The sequence below is a fragment of the Copidosoma floridanum genome, unplaced genomic scaffold (genome assembly GCF_036245765.1).
Source record: "Copidosoma floridanum isolate Cflo_tuat_1 unplaced genomic scaffold, Cflo_Japanese_pri ptg000011l, whole genome shotgun sequence".
Taxonomy (NCBI): Eukaryota; Metazoa; Arthropoda; class Insecta; order Hymenoptera; family Encyrtidae; genus Copidosoma; species Copidosoma floridanum.
Genome location: NW_028321888.1, coordinates 13,824,727 through 13,846,975, shown reverse-complemented (window position 1 = coordinate 13,846,975; position 22,249 = coordinate 13,824,727). Strand labels below are relative to the sequence as shown.

Genomic DNA, 22,249 nt, shown 5'->3' with positions numbered 1-22,249 from the left:
ACGTCGACAGAGAAAACAGTCTCAACAAACCAGCTAAGACCAGCCTACTTGGAAGCTTCGGATATGGAACAGGCTCCGCAACCTCCTTTACAAGCTGCAACGGCCCAGCCCGCCATCTCTCCACCCCTGCCAGCTACCAGCCTTGCAGAAATTGACACCCAGGCCGCCCCTAGGCCAACATCCCAGCAAGACACGTCTTGTTCGCAGCGCTACCCGCGTTGGTCTCTAAGAGGAGAACAGATGTGGTAGCACCGTCCAGAACGCCTTCGACACCTTGCGCCCAAACAGGCCGCTCGCGCAGGAAGCAACAGCTAGCCCCAAAAACCATCTTCTGCATCGGTGCAGGCTAGCTCTCTCTCACTCGCGTCCACAGCTGTAGCGCCTATACCACTACTACTTGTGCAGTGTTACATTTTACATGGCTACAAGCCTTCTTTTTGTACTATAATATAGTTAGTTCCTTTTGTATAGTCTTAAGCTACGACACGTGCCCACAGCCCTTTGAGCCGTGTCTCGTTTGTAATAATTCTGTTCTACAATAAAGGCAATTCTATGCAATCTGCATTTGCTCTGAGTCTCTCTACTCAAGCCCGGAATCCTATAGACTATACCCCAAATATCCACGTTTTGCAAGCTCTATCCAAGTCTTAACATTAAACATCATTAAATGAAGATACGAAGCTTTACAGGGTAGTGTCATGGGCTCTAAGCAAAAAGAAAACGTTACATTAAATTACTGTTACATTAAACTTTGCCTCTGCACTTGTATCGTTTAAAAAACAGCTATTTTCCAACCCTTTGTATATTTTCTAAGTCCCTCGACTACTCACAAAGTGACATGATATTCTCTAACCTTTCAAGTCCTTTTTTGTGTACTGATAAAACTAAATCAACGAATTCGCGAGCCTGTAGCACTGGTGTATTGAGATAGCAACATCAGAAAATTTACTGCAATATCTTGTTTATCCGTAAAATACAAAAACTTTTAATTAAAACAGCTTAATTTAGGTGCATTCGCATTTGTGAGAACATTTTTTGTTGAAGTGTTGAATTTAACATGATTAGGTCCCACAACTTAAGCAGCATTCAAGACTTTTAGATAATTTCTAAAGATTCTTTAAAATGCGAAAGAATATTGTTTGCATTATGAACTTGGGTATCCGATGCCATAGGAAAATTAACAACTCGTTATTTTCATTACAGGCTTTATCATAACTATACAGTTTTGAGTGGAACCCGACCCCGTAACCCTCATTTACCCCTTTTTCGTATCTTAATCTCAAGACACACTTTTTCATGATCTAGATTCTGTTGTGCCTCCAGGGAAAAATATTCCTTGATTTAAAAAAAAAAAATTCAGATCGATATCTTTTTATACAATGTAAGAAACGACTGAGATACGAAATAAACCGTTTTCGATAAAATGACCCACGTATAAATGAGCAGTAAGTTAGTCTGCATACATAAAACAACATGATCTTGATCCAAAGTTTTCGTAAAAACACTTTTTGAATGCTTGACCCATCATTTATAATTACTTTGTAATACCCTAAGTTCTACTTTAAAGGACAAAAATACTCCGAATATCTGAGACGTTTATTAAGAGTTGCTGATTATTAAGTATTAAAAGTTGCTGATTTGATGGATCTTGCCCAATAATTTGGACTGAGCATCTTTCAATATTTCCAAATGCAGAACGCATAAAGACATTAGTTTTAATGTTTATTCGATTGACTGATGTAAATATATCATCAATAACTCTTTTTCAACTATAGCCTCTGACATTTGAAAAAAGTGGTAGCGTTTGGACAATACAGTACAACATGTCAAGATATAAGTTGTTTCAATATACAGGACTTTTTCCCAATGCACCTATCCCCTTAAACCTAGTGGTTGGGAACATATATACAATTATTATCTACCCTACACTTTTATAAAGGTTTCTTTGAACATTGAAACAATCCCTTCTTACATCGGAAATTTCTGATGGTTCATCTTTGTTTCCTGGCATACAACAAAGAACAAACACCATTATAGAGTTGCGGCGTGTAAGAAAACTCACCTCGCCCACGAAGCTCTGCTTATGATATATTTACAATTATTGGTACATGTTCTGTGCGTGTTTTGTTTCACGTTCTTTTTTTATAAATTGTTTTTTGAATTAGACACTGACCCGCTAGTAAGTTTATTATTTCATTGATCGAAGGCTTGCTTTTAGTGTGAATAAAAAATTGCAAGGTTCGTGTGCTTTTTATATTTAACGTCAATGTTGTAATGTTTCCATAAGCACATGGCCGTTTTTCTAATAACAAAAAATACAAATATTAAAATTTAATATAAACTTCAAGCTTAAAATAATGGATAGAACTTCAAACTAATAATATTATTAAACTGTTATTGGTGTGAATATTTCGTATTCTCTAAATAATTTGATAGTTTTTGAATACTGTAATACGATTTCAGTTTTAATACAATTATTTATGCAATGCAAAAACGGATGCATTGTTTGAGATTCTCTCTCTCTCTCTCTCTCTCTCTCTCTCTCTCTCTCTCTCTCTCTCTCTCTCTCTCTCTCTCTCTCTCTCTCTCTCTCTGGGTACTTCTTTCAAATAGGTTAAAACTGTATTGTTCTAAATATTTAGAAGTTGATTGTGACGTATAAGAAATGGCAAGAAATATTTAACATAGTTCTACGATTTTCTCGTCATAAGCCTCTTTATCGTTTTATATGTCATTAAATGCACAACATGCCTTGTAACAAAGACATGATTCGTTATTTTAAATTTTTTATTTTACGAAAGCAAAGGATAAAAATTTATTTCATATCAATCTTAATATAAAGTTATACGTGTAGATGTGCTACTTTACGATATTTGTAGAAGTTCAATTAAGGGTATAAATTTTAAGTTATTTTTTCTAGCTGCAATAAAGTAGCTCTATATTATGCATCTGATGAAAATATAACTTTTAAAAAAGTCTCATCTATTTATAGGTTGTAAAAAAAACAGTAATTTTGTTTAAGGAAGGTTTATTCTCTTAGAATATTTTTTCAAATGACAAATCGTGATAGTCAAAAGCTTTACTTAAATCAAAGAAATTATAATGTAATTGAAACATGGTATGAGTTGGAAGAAAAAACAGTTTCAATCCAATGGATAACATAGTTAAAAATGCTGCCAGATGACGTTCTTAATTTAATAAAACACGATTTTCGCACTGTTGTTAGATAAAAACGAAAAAAGTTATGATATTTTCTTCTCTCTTAAATTTACTTCTATTAATCCCTCTGCGTACTGCAAAAAAATGTTCCACGAAATAAGCCAACATATACGCCACAGATTTTCAGTATCAATACCACTGTATAAAGTACTATTGCTCTTACTCTCCAAACTTGATGGATAATCTACTTCGACTCACGAGCTTTTTTTTCCTACCCTACTTACGCTTACACGAGCTGTACGAAGCGCCTTTTTTTCCCCACACCAACAAGTTTTCAATATTTTTTGTCTCTTCTAATGTTTCATTCATGAGTGTTCAAACTATGTATCTATTGATAATATAAAAACAATTGATCTTGCAATTGTGATATTTCAATATGTTTACTACAGAGAGATATTGTCACATACAGTTCATAGAAAATAAGCATTTAGTAGAGAAATGTAGATATATACTTAAATGTTAAGAAATCAGATTCGATCTAATTTGCGCTATAAGAAATTTGTAGAGCTCACTTGCTAAAAAAAAAAAAAAATGTAAACGGAACAAAAAATCGGAAGGTCTTTTAATTTTTTCCACTAACATGAGATATGCCTTACTAACGAACCCGTACTAAAACAGAAGCTATGACAACTGCAGTTCTTCACACTCGTTTTGTAAATCCTCCATATATATGTATAATATTGCTTTAACCGTGTTTTCTCTACAATGAGACATATCCTAAATAAAAGTTATGTGTGCCATACATTCGAGACCTAATATAGTGTACAAATAAAAAAAATTGATAGTAAAAAAAAAAACTGCCATGCTTTAGTATCGGGAAAACACAGCTTCATTCGAGTCATTCTATGCGTTCAGTCGTGACTACTTCGTGACAGTTTATTTTTTATGATGTTAATTATTTTAAGTAGACGAAGGGTTTTTTTTGAAGTTCTTTGATTGACTGAATATTGTGAATTGTTTTTTTTTGTAAGTATGCAGGTAGAATAGTTAACTTTTTCACTAGTAGTTTTATACTGGAAGTCTTAGAAAAGCTTAATTTTTATCGTGACAAACATTTGCACACAATCTCCTTAAAAATCGACAAAATAATTGAATTAGTAATCATCACAGCATTATGAAAAACTGTTTTTTGAATAAAAAAAACTAGTTTGGAAACAAAAATAAAGCATTGCTCTCTCATTGGATGGAAGCAGTCAATGTTGAAAGTGATGAGTCATTAGCTTGCAAGAATCAATGTTCAGTGTTTACTGTCTTGCAGCAAGATGTATTTTATTTCGAGATAAGACGTAAAAAACATATGGCTATTTAACGAACGTATAAGTATAGTGCCTTATAAAAGAGGGGATAAGCGTATAATGAAAGAACTAAATCGATTGAGATTTAGTGATTTTAAAGATTTTTTAAAGATAATTGTTAGTACCTAACGGCAGAACTGAAAATACTGACAATAACTATACTATACTAGCGGCCCACTGGTCTCGGCTTTGCCTGAGACTCACTAAATGAAAGACCGTAGTGTGTTGACATATATTGTGAAACGTTTTTAGTTCAAAATTTTACATCTTTTCCTGCACCTCTCAGAAAAAAGAATCTTCTTATAAGAAGCATATTTCTTTGGAATCCATTCAGTTAATTTGGCAAAATAATGAGCTGAAAAAGTAAAAAAATATAATTATTTTGAAAAAATCTGTGCGTTCCTTATTCCATAAAAAAATCGTTAGTCCTTAACAGCCGTAGATTTGCAATTTTTCCTCTAGAACTCTTTCTTGACTGAAGCTTACAGCAACTATAACTGTCTGGATACCTCAGGATGATCTTTTATGGCCTGTTATCGTAGCACTACACTGATTGGGAGAAAAACTATAACGTCTGAAGTGTTGGAGCTAGTTATAAATCTGTTTTCCAACATCTCCTGGTATTACGCCAAAAACGTTGGTGTCTACAATTTATTTCTTTTGCAGACTTAGTCGTTTTGGTGATCTAAGGTGGGAAAATTGGTTTATGATGCTAGCCCGTTGGAGACTGAGCCGTTTCCTCACGTTTGTTTTCCCTCTATAGCTGTTGCATTCGCCCAGTTCAGACCTGAAAGCGCAAATTGGTGGTTCCCGATTGAATACTTAGAGTTAAGAGAATAATATAGGGTCATCGTTTGCGGGGGTTCCTAGCCATGCAACGAACTCGTGAGATCTGCCAGTTAATGACTGACTTGGTTTAATAGTGGCTTGCTATACATAGTCTTTTAGTCGACGAATCGTTGCGGGAAACGGTAGTAAAAATAAATTTTCTTACTACCTCATCCAAAAATTCAAGTTTTGGTGGCAGTGTATGAAAAAAAAAGCCATTGTTTCTTTCGTATCGACGTGACACCTACATCGCGTATAGAGGGGTCAGAAGAAAAAATTGCCTGTTCCCTACTTTACTTAAGAAAGAAATAGAGAGAGAGCATCAGTAGTGCATAAGTATTAAGTACTTACTTATGCTGCATTTATTTATTTTTTTCAGACTGTTAGAAAAATTTTAAGTGAAAAGCACGCGTCCAACTCTGGTATGACTATAAATTTGTCGTGTGACGCATGCCATCTCTCTCGGTAATATGCTACGTAGTAAATTTCTAATCTTAGTCTGAATATAGAATCAAGTGACTATTGGAAAATATTATAAAAATCAAACATATGAGTTCTGCAGCAGACAATGCCCAGGAGTCCAATGAATAATTATATTAACTTGTATATATTTAAATGCTATTGATTTACAAAAATATTTTTAAAATAATAGTAACTATTAAAATTTAAAGGATTTTTAATAAAATTATGTTGTTCTGCCCCAAATATAACCTATCCCCATACTTAATACTTAAGCTAACTACTATGTGATGGCTCATGAACCACGAAATTTCAGCCAAACTAATTAAAAAAATGGTAGGGATCACACAGAACGTCACTTCATAACCTGCTCCAGCGGTTAACTTGGTTTTACCTTGGGGAGAAACTTTACCCCCGCAAGCTGATCATCAAGCTTTGTCTTTTGTAATATGATGTACTATATTGTAAGCAAGAAAGTTCAACCCTAGGTGGCTTCTAAAAGAACCGATGAGATTAATGGTTAAATAGGAAATTTTCAGGGTTAAACAGATAAAGTCAATACTTATAATGGCTCTGAAAAACATTTGTGGTAAACTTTTCAGATATTCCTTATTGTTATTCTTGATGATCAAAAGCTGACTTGTGGTTAGCTTGACTCTTACCCTCGGAGTCTGCGTGTACGGGGACCGTGCTGGAGGGAGAAATGCCGCTGACCAAAAAAATGTTTCATCTTCGGGTCATTCTCCAGATAAATAACGACTCATCGTTTGTCATGAACGTGGACTTGGAGAATAAATTCAATCGAAGCAATCACTTACCAAGCTCCACTTAAGGGTGGAGTTACATTTTTTTCTTTGTTTTTTTTTCACGTACTATACAAACACTTTTGACATTGATGTCTTTCACCAAGGAGACATAGCTCCTTCTAGACTCTCGCAAAATTATCTTTAGAGAATCGAGTTAATGTACGTCCATTGAAGAAGTATCTGTTATATTACTTTTATAACTTTTCTATTGATCTCTATGTAAGTAATTCCATGTTAGTTTGTTACCAACAGATTTTTCAACAGTAATTATTAAAGGTATGAAATCTAGTAAGGTCGTTTAAGTCTTTGTCTTGAAAAAAAGAAGTTTTGTTCAACAGCAAAAATAAGGAGACAGTTTTACTAGACATTTTTCTAGAACAAAGAACATACCTAAGCTCACACTAGCAGGTGTCATTAACAAAGTGAACCACGGTAATTTTGAGTAGGCAAGATAACAGGTATCAATTATAAACGTTAGTGATGTCATGAACGCTACGCGTACAGCAGCAAACTAGAAGCCATTATGTTGTTCGTCAGTTGCTCGTGAGACTTGTCATCTAGCACCTACGCAGTTATATAGTAGTAGTTGTAGCAAAATGTCCGATGATGAGGTGGAAAAAGAGAGGTTGGCGTATCATTACAGAGTCGAAGAAGAGCGTAGAGAGTATGGCTATATTGACTCTGGCCGTGAGGCTCGTTCAACCTTGTCTCTTAGCAACTCTTCTGAAGAGTCGAGGCAGTTAGATCTAAAACACAGCAAAGATTCTCGCCCGTTACCTACAAGTAACGAGGTATGGTCATTCGAAAACTGCAGTTACAAACATCAACTTGTATAAGATTTTTCTTAAAAATTTAAAAAAATTGTGTTTTTGTAATAGGAGTCTTATCGGAAGGAGTTTGATTGCACGGAATTTGACAAGGAGACAATTAAGGTCTTTGTAAGTATCGAAAATTTTTTTTCGTCTTTCTGTTTACTTATGTTTAAAGAATTTTTTGTATTGCATGTAGTATTATAAAATTGAAATCAAACAGACTCAAAGGATGTTTTTTTTTTTCGGAGTAGAAAAAATATTAAACCGTCGAATCTCTTATAATAGAGTGTGATCAATGTGCCTGAAGTTGATGTCATCAAAAAACTAACAGGCAGGTGAATGAAATCACAAAAAATGTTCAATAAGAAATTTGTGTGACTGCGACATAAATAGTTAAAATTTTTCCTATTATGATAGAAACACGCAAAAAAAAAAATAATATTATGGCGTAACCGTTATAGCGTTTTTTATTATTTAATAATTAGTTAAAATTGACCAATTTATTTCTTCGAATTTCATTTATAATTTTTTTTGGGTCATCACATTGCAAAAATAGCTGAGAATACTTTGTTAATTATTCGATTCTCTCTTTATCGGTACTGTTAAGATTATATAAAACTAATTTTGTTATCCTGGGCTACTTTGAGGGTTGGGTGTGCTCTCGGTAGGGAAAATAGGGTTCGCATCTGGTGCGTATCCAACTAGAGCTAGCACAAAACTGGTTCTTTGATGAAGTTACTACTGTGGACATTTAGGGATTGGGAAAGGAATAAGGAAACGGATAAGAGGCCTTTCATTACTGGAGGGGGGTAGGAAGACGTAAGGCAATTTTTGCTGCGAGAAGGTTGCCTCAACGCTCCTCAAGGAGCATTCCGTGGTAAAAAAAAACATGTGAACAAGCGGCTCAGCTTATGCAAAAACTGCATTTTTGCATTTAAGGCACGACTGACTGATACGAGGGAATATATTACTGTTTTTACCACACTGTATAAAAAATTGGTACTGTTTTGTGTAGGGTTGGTAAAAAAATGTACATATTCCTACATGATGGAGAGAAAAAAAAGCCTTAGAACACAATAATTATCGATCTTATTTGTATTTATTCTGAAAAAGCTAGTATTTTATCGATTCTTGCGATTTATGGCGTTAATTATAATATAAAAAAAACTACCTTTAAAAAAAAGTATAAAGTTATGCAAGTTTGAGATTATTGTCTCTGAAGGTATTTATAATCAATTATAAAAAATTAATTGCAAATGTAAAACATAATTAATTATAATATTAATTAAAAAAAATTATAACACCTGTAAGGCAAGAACGAATTCTGTTTTTTCAATTTAAATGAAGAAATTTTTAATATCATCTTAGCAGGAGAAAGTAGTGAAATCTAAAATTAATAGACAAATTTAAAATGAATCAAATTAAAATATTTTAGTATATGACAAAATAAATATCACATAATTGATTTTTTATTAAAAAAACTTTCTTCACGAAAAAAACTAAAAAGATTAAAGACAGCAAAAAAAATATTTTTAAGTAAATTGTATTTTTCGTTTTTAAGCAAAATGATGAAATGCGAGAAATATTCTTTGCACGTATATTTTATAACTTTCTAAGACCGAAAACCATATTATTTGTATACATTCTGTATACTGATAATACAGTTTTTGGTCTTAGGAAGTAATGAAATCAACAGAAAAATTCAAGTTTTTCTTTTGTAATAAGTAGTAATTTAATTGAATATAATACAATCATAAAAAATTTATTTCCGAGATAAAAAATAATTAATTATAATATATATTTAAAAAATTATTAATCCCATAAGTCAAGAATAAATTCAGTTTTTTCAATTGCAATACAGATATTTTTAATAGCATCTTTGGCATTAGAAAGCAGTGAAATCCAAAATTAATAGACAAATTTGAAGATAAATCAAATTCAGATATTTCAGAATATAACAAAATAATATATTTTTTAACATAAAAAATTTCTTCACGAATAACTGAACAGATTAAAGAAAGCAAAACATTTTTTACGTACACTGTATTTCCGTTTTTAAATGAAATGATGAAATGCGAAAATTTTTTTTTGCATACATACATTCCGTATGCTTATAATACAGTTTTTGGTCTTGGGAAGTAATGAAATCAACAAAAAAAATTCAAGTTTTTCTTTTGTAACTAGTAGTGATTTTATTGAATATAATAAACCACTGGAATAACACGGTTATATCTAACATTACTCGTGAATGATATTATATTGAATAATACAGTACGTATTACATAACTTGCCAGGACTGATTTTCGAGTTCTAGATGTTACATATTAACAGTAATAGATAATTTTTTGTATAACAATTCATCATTAATTAGTTTATTAATTTTATAAAGTATCTTTAAGTGTGCATTTAGTATAAATTCGTTTATTAATAATTTTTTTGATAAATCATAACAATTTTAAAAAAAATTTTAAATAACATTTCAATGGTGCTTATAAGTCAATCAATAATTCGTAAAATAAATGGACAAAAAAAAAGTGCGTACCCTGATAGAAATCGACCATTTTTTCAAAATTTAAATAATGTTTTTTCCAACCTTTTTCCAGCATTTTACAGCTATTTTGTCAAAATATAAAATTCTGGAAAAAGGCTAGAAAAAACGTTTTGTAAATGCTCACAAAATGGTCAATTGTCTACCAGGGTACAAATTAAATTTTTACTTTTCTATTTGTTTTTTTACAAAGAATTTGTTCTTTTGTACATTCAACGAAACGCAAGCTTGAGGAGCAAATTGAAATAACTTATTATAACATTTAAATAAAATATTTTTTTCTTGGTTGGTGATTAACTATTGACTTCATAATCAACTAATTAGAAATATACGAAAAAATTGTTTTATACATTCTGTTATCCGTAAAAACTTGGTATTGATTGTTCATTAAAAAACTCAAAAATCAGTCCCGGCAAGTTATGTAATACGTACTATATTATTCAATATAATATCCTTCACGAGTAATGTTAGATATAACCGTGTTATTCCAGTGGTTGATTATATTCAATTAAATTACTTCTAGTTACAAAAGAAAAACTTGAATTTTTTTTGTTGATTTTATTACTTCCCAAGACCAAAAACTGTATTATTAGTATACGGAATGTATGTATGCAAAAAAAAATTCTCGCATTTCATCATTTCATTTAAAAACGGTAATACAGTGTACGTAAAAAATGTTTTGCTTTCTTTAATCTGTTCAGTTATTCGTGAAGAAATTTTTTTTGTTAAAAAATAAATTATTTTGTTATATTCTGAAATATTTGAATTTGATTTATCTTCAAATTTGTCTATTAATTTTGGATTTCACTGCTTTCTAAAGCCAAAGATGGTATTAAAAATATCTGTATTGCAATTGAAAAGACTGAATTCATTCTTAATTTATGGGATTTATAATTTTTTAAATATATATTATAACCAATTATTTTTCATCTCGGAAATAAATTTTTTATGATTGTATTATATTCAATTAAATTACTACTAATTACAAAAGAAAAACTTGAATTTTTTTGTTGATTTTATTACTTCCTAAGGCCAAAAACTGTATTATTAGTATACAGAATGTATACAAATAATATGGTTTTCGGTCTTAGAAAGTTATAAAATATACGTGCAAAAAATATTTCTCGCATTTCATCATTTTGTTTAAAAACGAAAAATACAATTTTTTAAAAAAATTTGTTTTGCTGTCTTTAATCTTTTGAGTTTTTTTCGTGAAGAAAGTTTTTTTAATAAAAAATCAATTATGTGATAGTTATTTTGTTGTATACTGAAATATTTTAATTTGATTTATCTTCAAATTTGTCTATTAATTTTAGATGTCACTGCTTTCTCCTGCTTAGATGATATTAAAAATTTCTTCATTTAAATTGAAAAAACAGAATTCGTTCTTGCCTTATAGGTGTTATAATTTTTTTTAATTAACATTATAATTAATTACGTTTTATATTTGCAATTAATTTTTTATAATTAATTATAAACACCTTCAGAGACAATAACCGCAAACTTGCATAACTTTATACTTTTTTTCAAAGGTAGTTTTTTTTATAGATTTCATAACTTTTCTGATAAAAATTCATTTCTTAGAATTTTTCAGGGGATTGGTTGTATGATCAAAATTCTTCTTTTTCAAAAATTACTTATTATAATTGAATATGACTACCTTCAGAGACAATAACCTCAAACTTGCATAACTTTATACTTTTTTTTTAAAGGTAGTTTTTTTTATAAATTTCATAATTTTTCTGAAAAAAAATTCATTTCTTAGAATTTCTTAACGGATTTGTTGAACAATCAAAATTAATTATTTTTTCTAAAAATTAATTAATATATTTAATTAAGTATACCTTCAGAGATTGATCCTTGCGATTTATGGCGTTAATTATATTCTACAGATATAAGTTTTCGTTACAAAAAAGTTATACTTTTTAAGATCTATGAGTTTAACGGTCATTTCATAATCTGAAATGTTAATAAAAAAAAATATAAGTAAGTTAGGTGGAGGAAAACGATAACTCTGCAATTTTTTGGCATTTTTATGATTTATAGCCCAAATTTAACATCATCACTAAATGTGATGATACAAAAAAGTTGTATTTTGACGAGACCTTCAACCATCAAGATTAATGTATTACCTCTTGTGCAAAACAAAAAATTTGGATACGGGAAAACGACTTTTTCTTCATTTAACAAGCACTTTCGGCCCTTGTAACGTAAGTGTTACCTCGTGTGGTACATCCTAGGTAAATATGTTTTACGCAAAAAAGTTGTATTTCAATATAATCCACAACTTTTTCGTTCAATATCATAATTTAAAGTACACAACAAATAATTTAAATAAGAAAAAACTACGTTTTTGTGATTTTGAAGCACTTTTTGGCTCACAGAATGTTTGGGTTACATCCTGGACGAAAATTTGGAATACAAAAAAGTTGTATTTAAAATATAGCTACAGTTTTGTGGTTTACATTGAATCTCAAAAATATCATGTTTTGAAGTTATAGTTAAAAAACTATTTTTTTTTTACTGAAAATACCATCTCAAAACGACTGCCATTTTTTTTCAAAAGAGAAAACCTTACGGATCTTAAGCCATCACGTAAGACATAAAAGACGAAGCTATTTGTTAAATTTCAGCCTAATCCAATAAAGACTGCATAAGTTAATCAAAAAACTTGATTACGCCCATACATATATACATACACCCCTGACGCTGAGGTCCACGATCGCAATTTTTTCTTAACTAAAACATTTTTTTACACAAAAACAATAAGTTTTAAAAGTACTTACACTTTTCGCTCTGGCAATAATATAAAGCACTCCTGAGTATCAGTCGTGCCGAAAAATCACAGAGGTCCTTGCCTGAAAAGTCGCACGGGCCTTGATCCATTCCACAACCTGGCCGACTGAGCCACTGCGCGCTCGTTTATTAAGATTCCATGTATGACTACATATACTTAGTACTTGTATAGAAAAAAATCAGTGGACAGTGAGTGCTTGGGTACTCAAGTTACAAGTTTTTTTTCTGTAGAATCATGTGGCAGATAATATGATTATAAATATAAGTATACCTTTTACGAAACTTTATTGTAAACAATGGTGGTGCAAATATCGTATAAATAAGTATACCTGTGTTGATTGAGTATGGTTATAATTAATATTTTAATACTTAATAAGTTGACATTATAAACAACATATTATCGCACAATACAATATAAAGAATATAGAGACTAGCCAGTACAAGACTGTAGGATTTCATCGAATCTTCCGTTGATTTCGAAACTACTTTCTACTGCCTACGCTGATTACATTTGTAACGTCACGCTCACATTTATCATATATGCTCACATACTTATTCCTAATTCATTTTTAGTATCTAAAATATTACTGTAACTCAGAAAATAAGACAAACCATCATGTAGTACCACTTTCTTTGATAGCAAGGTAGTAAATGCCAGTGAATAATGTTTCTTTAGGATGTTCATCACACATAGGATTTTAGACAAATATAATTGAAGTATTAAAAGTATACTCAAAATACCATAAGAAATGCCCAAAAAAAATTGCAGATCGATCAATCATACCATCTTTCACATGTTTACTTTTAAAATTTTGCTATTTAACATGTACCCTTATGAAAAAATCTTATAAAATTATTTTTTTTAAATCTGTATAAACCTCGGAAGTTTTGTTTGTGTGAAAAATTACTTTTAAATAAATCCGATTCATTTTCAAGTGGATCTATAACTCTTTTTTTTTCTTTTAATAAAACAAAAAAAAAGAGGTCAAGTATGCGTAAAAGCTCGTATGTAAACTCATTCTATATAAGAAATAAAATATTACGCACCTATTAAGGAAGGTTAAAAATGTCGAAGATTATATGTAAGTTAACGCCCGAGACAGAGCTGAGGGTTGATAACGTGAAATCTAGGACATTTTATAACCTCCGAACGTGGTGTGTATTCTAATTTTCATCAATTCTGCGTCGAGAGAACGGATTTTGGTCCTGCAAAGCGGGACGAAAGGTCCTTTTTTCGGCGCAGTATAATAAAAAATAATTATTTTCAGCGTTGTTGCCTATATTCACGCTTCTCCCACCTTCCTGACTTTTGTTCTCAATTACAGAGAAAAACTTGTCAAAGAAGAAAACGCAATAAACAAGAATTACTGTATTTATACAGTACGGAAGTTCTTTTTTTTTTATATAAAAATTCTGGAAAATGTTAAAATGTACAAACAATAATAAATACATTAATCTTAAAAGTAACATATTAATCATACATAAATAAATGTTTATTAATACATATAAAAGCTGTTCTGCTGATTTATATACTTTTTTCTGAATTTTTGAAAAAAACATGTACCAAAAAAAGTTTATTTTATTAAATAACTTGTCTATTTTATGTCTAATGAAACTAAATAAATAAATACACAAAAAATGAGGATTTACATCAAAAATAAATTACGAACTGTAAGAAAAAATGAAGTAGTTAGGTTTTAATTATCGGGCCCGCTTACAGCAAAGTAGATCAGGGGCCTGCCCAGATTAGGTCTCACAACTTGTACAGTATCCAAGAATTAAATTAAATTTCTTTTGGTTTTTTAGAATGCGAAAAAATGTTGTTTGCATTATGAACTTGGGGATCCTATGCTATGGAAAAATTAACAACTCTATTTTTTTATTTCAGGCTTTATCAAAACTATACATTTTTTTTTTTTTTTTTTTTCATATATATTAGAGTGCTCTACGTCCGGCTCCTTTAGTAAGGGCACTGCTATAGGCACTTAGCACTTTGGAGACAGAAGGAAAGAGGGATGGGAGGCCTCCCATTGCTGGAAGGGGGGTAGGGGGGAAATAGGCAATTTTTGCTGCGAGAAGGTCGCCTCAACCCTCCTCGAGGAGCATTGCGTGGTGAAAAAGCACATGTAAGAAATCACAGGGGTACTTGCCCGGAAAAGTCGTACTATGGCCGGAAATCGAACCACGGTCTCCCGCGTGCCAATCTACGACCTAGCCGACTGAGCCACCGTGCGCTATAAAACTATACATATTTAAGGAATACACAACCCCGTAACCCTCATTTATCCCTTTTTCATATTTTAACCTCAAGCCACAATTATTTTTTACCTGGAGTTTGTTGTGCCTTGAGGAAAAAATATTCCTTGGTTTATAAAAAAAAATTTTCAGATTAATATCTTTTTATACACTGTTGGAAGTTACAAAATGTGAGAAAAAACGGAGTAATCAGGTTTCAAGTATCGAGCCTACTTACAGCAGAGTTGATCAGAAGCTTGCTCAGTCTGTGAAAGGTCGTGAATTTACATCTTTTAAAAAACGGTTTTTTTTTTTTTTTTTTTTTTTTCATCTAGAGAGATCAGTAAAAAAAAAAAAAATAAGCAAAATTTAAAATGTGTGTTACAGTGTGGTGCGATAATATTAGAAGGTATAGGAGAACTGAGAACTGGATGTACGTCAAGAAGGGCGGGGAAAAGGGGAAGAACCAAACAAAATTAACTTTTGTTATACTTTTTCTCAAGGTCACGAATCTGAAATCGTTGATTTACTCCCTAGGGCAGAACGCGCCTATAAAAGTATAACTACAAAAAAACTGTATATAGCCTTACTCTATACCTATAAGAGTTATGTTAGTTAATTTTTTTTATTAGCGTTAAGATGGCTACTACATTTGCCAAATTATTCCACTGAAGACAGTTAATGTTGTGTAATATATGTTACATTAGCTTAAGTGTCAAAAACTAGCGTGTGAGACTCTAAGTCCCCCGGTAATAACGAAGTTCGCGCATGTATTTAGGAATCACATGTATACTGTAAAATACAAGGTTCATAAATACATGTAAATTTAATATGTTTTTTTTACGATTTATGGCGGTATATTTATGTTTTACCTGTAATTTTGTCATGTATAAAAGGCTTTGGAACTTTTTAAAATGATTTTTAAGGTTATTGTTGGGTAAAAAACAAGAAATATGTCCAACATATTTTTAATCAATTCGCAAATATGCTAAAATTTTTCCCGAAGATTTCTACCTCTATTTTGTAGAGAAACATAAAACACCGAAATTTACGGTTATGTCTTGATATAACTCAACGCCTCTTTTTTCGTGTGGCACGGTATTTATTGCACATTCAGGAACGTGTGAAATTTGTTATTATTGTTCTACTTTGCTTCCTTTTAAAAATATGGCGTATTACGTCACATTTGGAGATCACACCATATTATAAAAACCCGTTTAATCAATACCGGCTATCTGCATCGATCTGCCATACATGCAAAAATTACCTAATAATGTACTTAATTAAAGAGACAATATAGTAATGATTAAAAATTAATATAGAATTAATATTAACTACTATATTCTATACATATACGCGCAGGCAAGCATGTACACACTTGCACAGTAATAGTAGAAAGTACATATACAAACAGTTATTATACATGTACACTTTCATGGTTTCATCCATAATTCTGTACATTAGTTACACACACATAAAAATGTGCATGTATACATTATATACGTGTACACTGCACACAGAAACATACTATGAGTAGGCAATAGAAGTATGCAAAACACTAAATGCTGACTGTAGATATAATATATATATATATATATATATATATATATTTCCTATACTATATAGTAATCTCGATGGGGCATTCCACACAACCCCCCACAGCCCCCCACCGCCCCTCCATAAAATAAGGTGAAAACCGGTCATTTTTTCCCTTATTTTCACATATCGCAGTTTTTTCCTAAACTCCCCACAGCCCCCTGCCCATTTTTTCGTGACCCCCACCGCCCTCCCCGCCGTCTGCCACACTTCATTTAGAGACCGTGGATGACATCGTATTTATCGTATTCCTTGGACCTTGATGTGTATACAGACGTGTACGTGTCGTATTTGGATTAGTCTATTATTTTTAATCTGCTTCAATGTTGAATTACTTTAAAACAAAACTGTCTTATCGACACGATTTATCTCATCGTCAAGATAAATTTAAAGTCATAGTTGAGTTATAGGGCGTCATTGCGCAAATCATCATTATTATTATATATTGAATATCAAAGTTAACTGTTATATTATATAGTTGACTGTGTGGGGCATTCCAAGCAACGTTCCACCATATAAAACCATTTACATTGGAAATATTAAGATTATTAAGTCATTCATGTTTTACTCAGAGTCTTTTAAAAAAAATGTAGTTTAATACATCATAAAAATAATACGTCATATATATTTTTGTACCGTAAAAATGTTTATTTGTGAAGAATGTTAACCAATAAGAACATGTTTTGTTTCTTACAATATATTTTGTTTTCATCAATTTTTTCACAGCACCCAGGAGGTAAATAGATGGACTTTATACATACAAATAATATAAAACCATTAAATTTATGCAACTCAATACGACGAAAAATCAATTTATATCGATTGTATTTCCATTTCTTTGTAAGTAGAAAAATCTTGGGGCGTTAAGCTTTTTTTTGTTAGCATTTCTGATAAACTACAAGTAAATTTTTTATGCGTATGTATTATATTATTTTATATACGAATGAATAATACCAATACATACAAATATTTTAAATACATTTAGTTTATCATTATTGCAAACCGTAAAAGTTTCGCATTAAGATGACTTCTTTTATGTGTCAACTTATTAAACCCTTTCAAACGAGAAAGACTTAGGTCTATTCCTATTCTGTTTCGAATTAATGTTAAAATTGGTCAAATTGGTACAATTGCTACAACATAATATAGATTGATGGGATGTCATATTCAGTGATAAATTTTGTCCATACATATTGGAATATTAAAATGATATTGTTATTATAAGATACACTAATTTCATGATCAAAAATTTTTTTTCAAACTATATTTTTAATATCTAAAATGTTTTCTCTATCGATTTGAATAAAAATGTCCATTTTTATTTTTGCATCTCGATAAAGCTACGTATACTTGACAATGAGAAAAAAGAGGTTTTTTCAAGTATTATCCTACATTATCAAAACTTTGACATTGAGACTTGTTTATAGTCATAGCAAATGCTACGACTAATGGGAATTGTTTTCTTTACAAAATAAAGATTAATAATGAAGTATTTCCAATATATAATGTAGTTTTAGGAAGAAAAACTTTATTACCAACTTTTTTTTCCGTAACTATTTTGCCTTCTGTGTTATACTTAGACAATTTAGTAATTCGCAATCGTGTAGCGTTACATAATCCGTCTGATATACTCAAATTTCGAGTTAACATTACCGTTGTACCTATTTTTGATTGAAGTTCATGAGGTGGCAAGCCTTTACGAATATTGTTTAACATTTACGGGAAAATTTTTATAAATATTATCATCTGATTTGTCTTTGTCCCTCCATTTAATTTACTTAAAACTTTATTGTTCAAGCAAAAAGTATATTTACTATGTAAAGTTAGTATTACATTATTACCAAAACAGTTGTTGTTAATATTAAGTATTTTAGTACAGACATCATCTGTTATCCAGGATTTAAGAATGTTAATAGTTTCTGTGTCCCCTTCTCCAAATCTTAAAAACAATGTTGAGAAGTCTTTATCACTAGAACGAATTTCATTTTGTAATCTTAAAATTTTGAAATACTTCCATAAAAATGATAATTTAATAGTTTCTTCTATTATCGTGGTTCTATTACCATTTTTTATAACTGGGAAGATTTGTCAAAAATCTCCTCCTAATTCTATAAGTTATTACCAAAGCAGAGTTTTGTATTACACAAGTCTCTTAACGTACTATCAACGATTTCTAGAGATTTTTTCGGAATCATGGAAGCCTCGTCCCATATATTTAAATCAACTTCCCTTAATTTTTTTTTTTTTTTAAATTCTAAAAATACACTATCGATATTATCTAAATCTAAAGGTAAACGGAAAGTTCTTTGACTGGTCATACCTTTTGTTAGTAATACAGATGCAATTACTGTCCAAAACATTGACAAAATATTGGTACGCCTAGAAAAAAAAGATTTAATAATAGTCTCATATAAGTAGGTTTTACATGTGACTAGAGTAATTAAAACTTTTCGTTGTTGAAAATTTAATCAATAAAAAAATGATGTATCACTTTTTTCTTTAAACATAACGGAGAGTTCTAAAAAAAACTCTAAACGTACCACAATACTACCTTCTGCGTGATGAGAAAATTTACTGATTGATATGTAACTAATGCTTAACAATGTGGATTAAAAACTTTACTTCCTCACAAAATTGTGGGCATCAACCTTTTCCCACTACCAGATAAAATTGAAGGGCTCTTCTTTTGAGTTAGAACAGTAGGGGGTTGGCACGCGGAGAGCGCAGAGAAGCGAAGCCCCACTAGTATATATATGTACGTATGTATGTGTGAACGTACGTTTTTACCGTTTTGGTCCTCAACCAAGAAACGCCTAAAGAAGTTCTCACATCAGAAAACTTGATCATTTTCGAGAACTATCAAGTCTTGTGTTATGTGTAGGTGAAACTCGAATTCGTTTAACAAAATAATTCCCCATTTTGTTTTTTTACCAGTGAGTGCACATGAGCATTGCAAAATCATATTAACGCAGCCATCTAAGAGTGCCAACACACTTCCCTACATTCAATCTTCTCGAACGTTTATTTTTAGGTCGCTTGCTCTTGCTATCTGTTGCTATCTCTATTTTTTATAGGTCGCTTGCTCTTGCTATCTCTTGCTAGCTTTCCCTATTTATTTATTGATTTTAATATTCAAATTTTCCACCAGTTTTCTACTGGTTATTTGATCGTGGCACCTGAGCTTAGATGGATGTGAGAGTTATGTGTAATGCATGTCAACCAAAAAAGTGCTTCCATTCATTTAAATTACATTGGCTTGCAAGAATTTTTTCTTGACCTTGATATAAAGCGTAACAGGAGTGGACTTTGCTTGATTCTCCCCTTCACCACGCCTCTCATGACTTACTTCCGGTTTCCTCTCCACTACATGATGCCACAGATTTTTAAGTTTATAAATTTTATCTTTTTTTCTTTTAACCGATTCTAAAATAAAAAAATTTAGAAAAAAGTCACAGTTACCAAAGTGATTTGGAACCCCCAGCGTCATACTATTTTGTGACCGCGGCTCTTACCTACTCTACTGTGAGCAGGCCGAACATAGTAAAATCAATTACTTCATCTTATCTTACAGTTTGTAAGTCATTTTTCACAAATATTTTTATTTATTAAACATCAATGTTTTTGGTGTTAATATAAATCAAATGAATAATCAATTTACTTGATAAAATTTTTTTTTTTTAAATGTTTTTTATAAAAAAACAGGCAACTAGCATATTCTCGCAGAGCACCTTTCCAATTGATTGATGATGATCTATTCCTACGTTTTCAATTCATTTACGATTCAAGTAACACTTTTTTCTTTAGTGTCTTTTTTCAGTGTCTCGTGTATTGGTCGTGTCTTATATGCAAAACAACGCGTTTTACAAAAATTCAGCTACATATTTATACTTGCAAAATTTTCACCAGTGCGGTATTTACAGAAAATCACTCAATTTTAATTTTTTTTTGGAAATAAATTTTCCTCTGCATCCTTTCTAACATTTCTAAGTTATTCGTTTTAAAATTATATCAAGAATAAGCGGCTACAGAGTGGTAACAGAAAGTAACGGTCTCAAGAAAGATACGCTGTTCAGAAAAGCATCTTGAATAAAGGTTCTTTTCCGTCAATTATTCCGATAAATAATCGTCCGAAAAATGTTAAGCACATCACAGTGTTTATGTTCAGTACTTTTTTTTTTATTGGTAATGTATATAAAAACTATTAATTTGCATGAAATTAACAAAAAATGTTTTGCAGTAGTAGTAGTAGGAGAAGTAGAATTTTTTTTGAGTTTAAACAGCGAATTAATTTTTAGGCAATCATAATAAACACTAATTTCCTGATAACTATTATTAAAAATATGTTTAAATTTCAACTGTTATGTTTTTGATTATGCTAAAATGTTCTCTATTAAGTAAAATTGGTTGCAAATTGCTGAAATACAAGATTTCAGAGTTGTAATTATTATTTTGTATTGCAAATTGAACTATATAAAACATTAAAGTCATAATTAAAAAAGTTCTTTTTTCCCCAACATTAAAGTTCTTCGTATCTTTAATAGAACTTACTTTTAAACTTTGATCCAGTAATGCTGCAAGGTTAAAAGAAGCTAAATTTTAAAGTAATAAATCGTTTCATGACATCTTGTTGAATGTTAGATAAAAATCATTGAAAAATTAGAGATGTTAATAAAGTTGCAAACCTTTGAATTTTAAACAACATTTTCACACTTGTTTGCACAATCACTTTGCCAGAAATAGGTGGTAGATGGTCCGACAATAGCACTCTTCGGTAGATAATCAAATAACTGACAAATCCTCTCAAGCTATTTTTGCAATACGATATCCCAAAAAAAGTTACAAGCAGGATTAGAAGAAAAAATCTGATCGATTTTTTCTATTTGTTTGATAAGAAACAAAGCTGGCACGTTTATGCCCCAAAAATATTTTTCTATGTTATCTGATTATAATACAAAGATATTTTAACAAATTTTTCTGGAGTTAAAAGACAATTTTTTACTACATTTCTCATCAACCTGTTAATACTTGTCAGTTAAAGCAATGTTTTTATCTTTTAGGTCAGAGGTAAATCGATATTCGTTCAGGGTACCAAGAAAAGTCAACTAGGCGAAACCACGTTGATGTTTGACCCTCCAGATCAGTGTGATTTGGATAGAGTTGAGGCAGGATTCCACTCCGATGACATCTTATATGTTCGCTTTTTTTCAAGGAACGAGGCAGATGTCTAAGTATAGACAATTGAAAAATGTCACAAGTTTTTAAAAATTTAGTATATAAGTAGAAGAAATAAAAAAATGTAAAAAATAAAAGAATAAAGTGTTTGTATTTTCATTTTAAATCTTTTCTTATCTACAAAAATAAGCACAATATGTTGGAGTCTTCATAGTACTGGTCTTATTTATAAAAATAAAAAATCAACAAATAATAGTCAAAAATCTTTGTTAGCTGTTTATTAGATTATATAAGTTAGAAACATATTTGTCAAATAATATAGATGAATTACTGATCTTATAACCCTTCCCTGCTGTGAGATCTAATGTTATTTCTGTAATTCCGTTATCTAAAGAAAGTTACCACAAACAAAAGTACTGACTTAATTACCATGCATGGATATGTGATTTATACATTAAAAATTATAAATTATTTATTCTATGA

The 22,249-nt window shown here is 30.8% G+C and overlaps 1 protein-coding gene across 1 annotated transcript; it reads left to right on the top strand.

Annotated features, from left to right (window-relative positions):
- Nucleotides 1-7,137: 7,137 nt before the first annotated feature.
- On the top strand, nucleotides 7,138-21,925 carry LOC149375215 (uncharacterized). Its single transcript, XM_089590062.1, has 3 exons — nucleotides 7,138-7,398; nucleotides 7,486-7,545; nucleotides 21,652-21,925. Exons 1-3 carry the CDS (start codon nucleotides 7,204-7,206, stop codon nucleotides 21,820-21,822), a joined length of 426 nt encoding a protein of 141 aa, XP_089446188.1. The 5' UTR covers nucleotides 7,138-7,203; the 3' UTR covers nucleotides 21,823-21,925.
- Nucleotides 21,926-22,249: the final 324 nt, after the last annotated feature.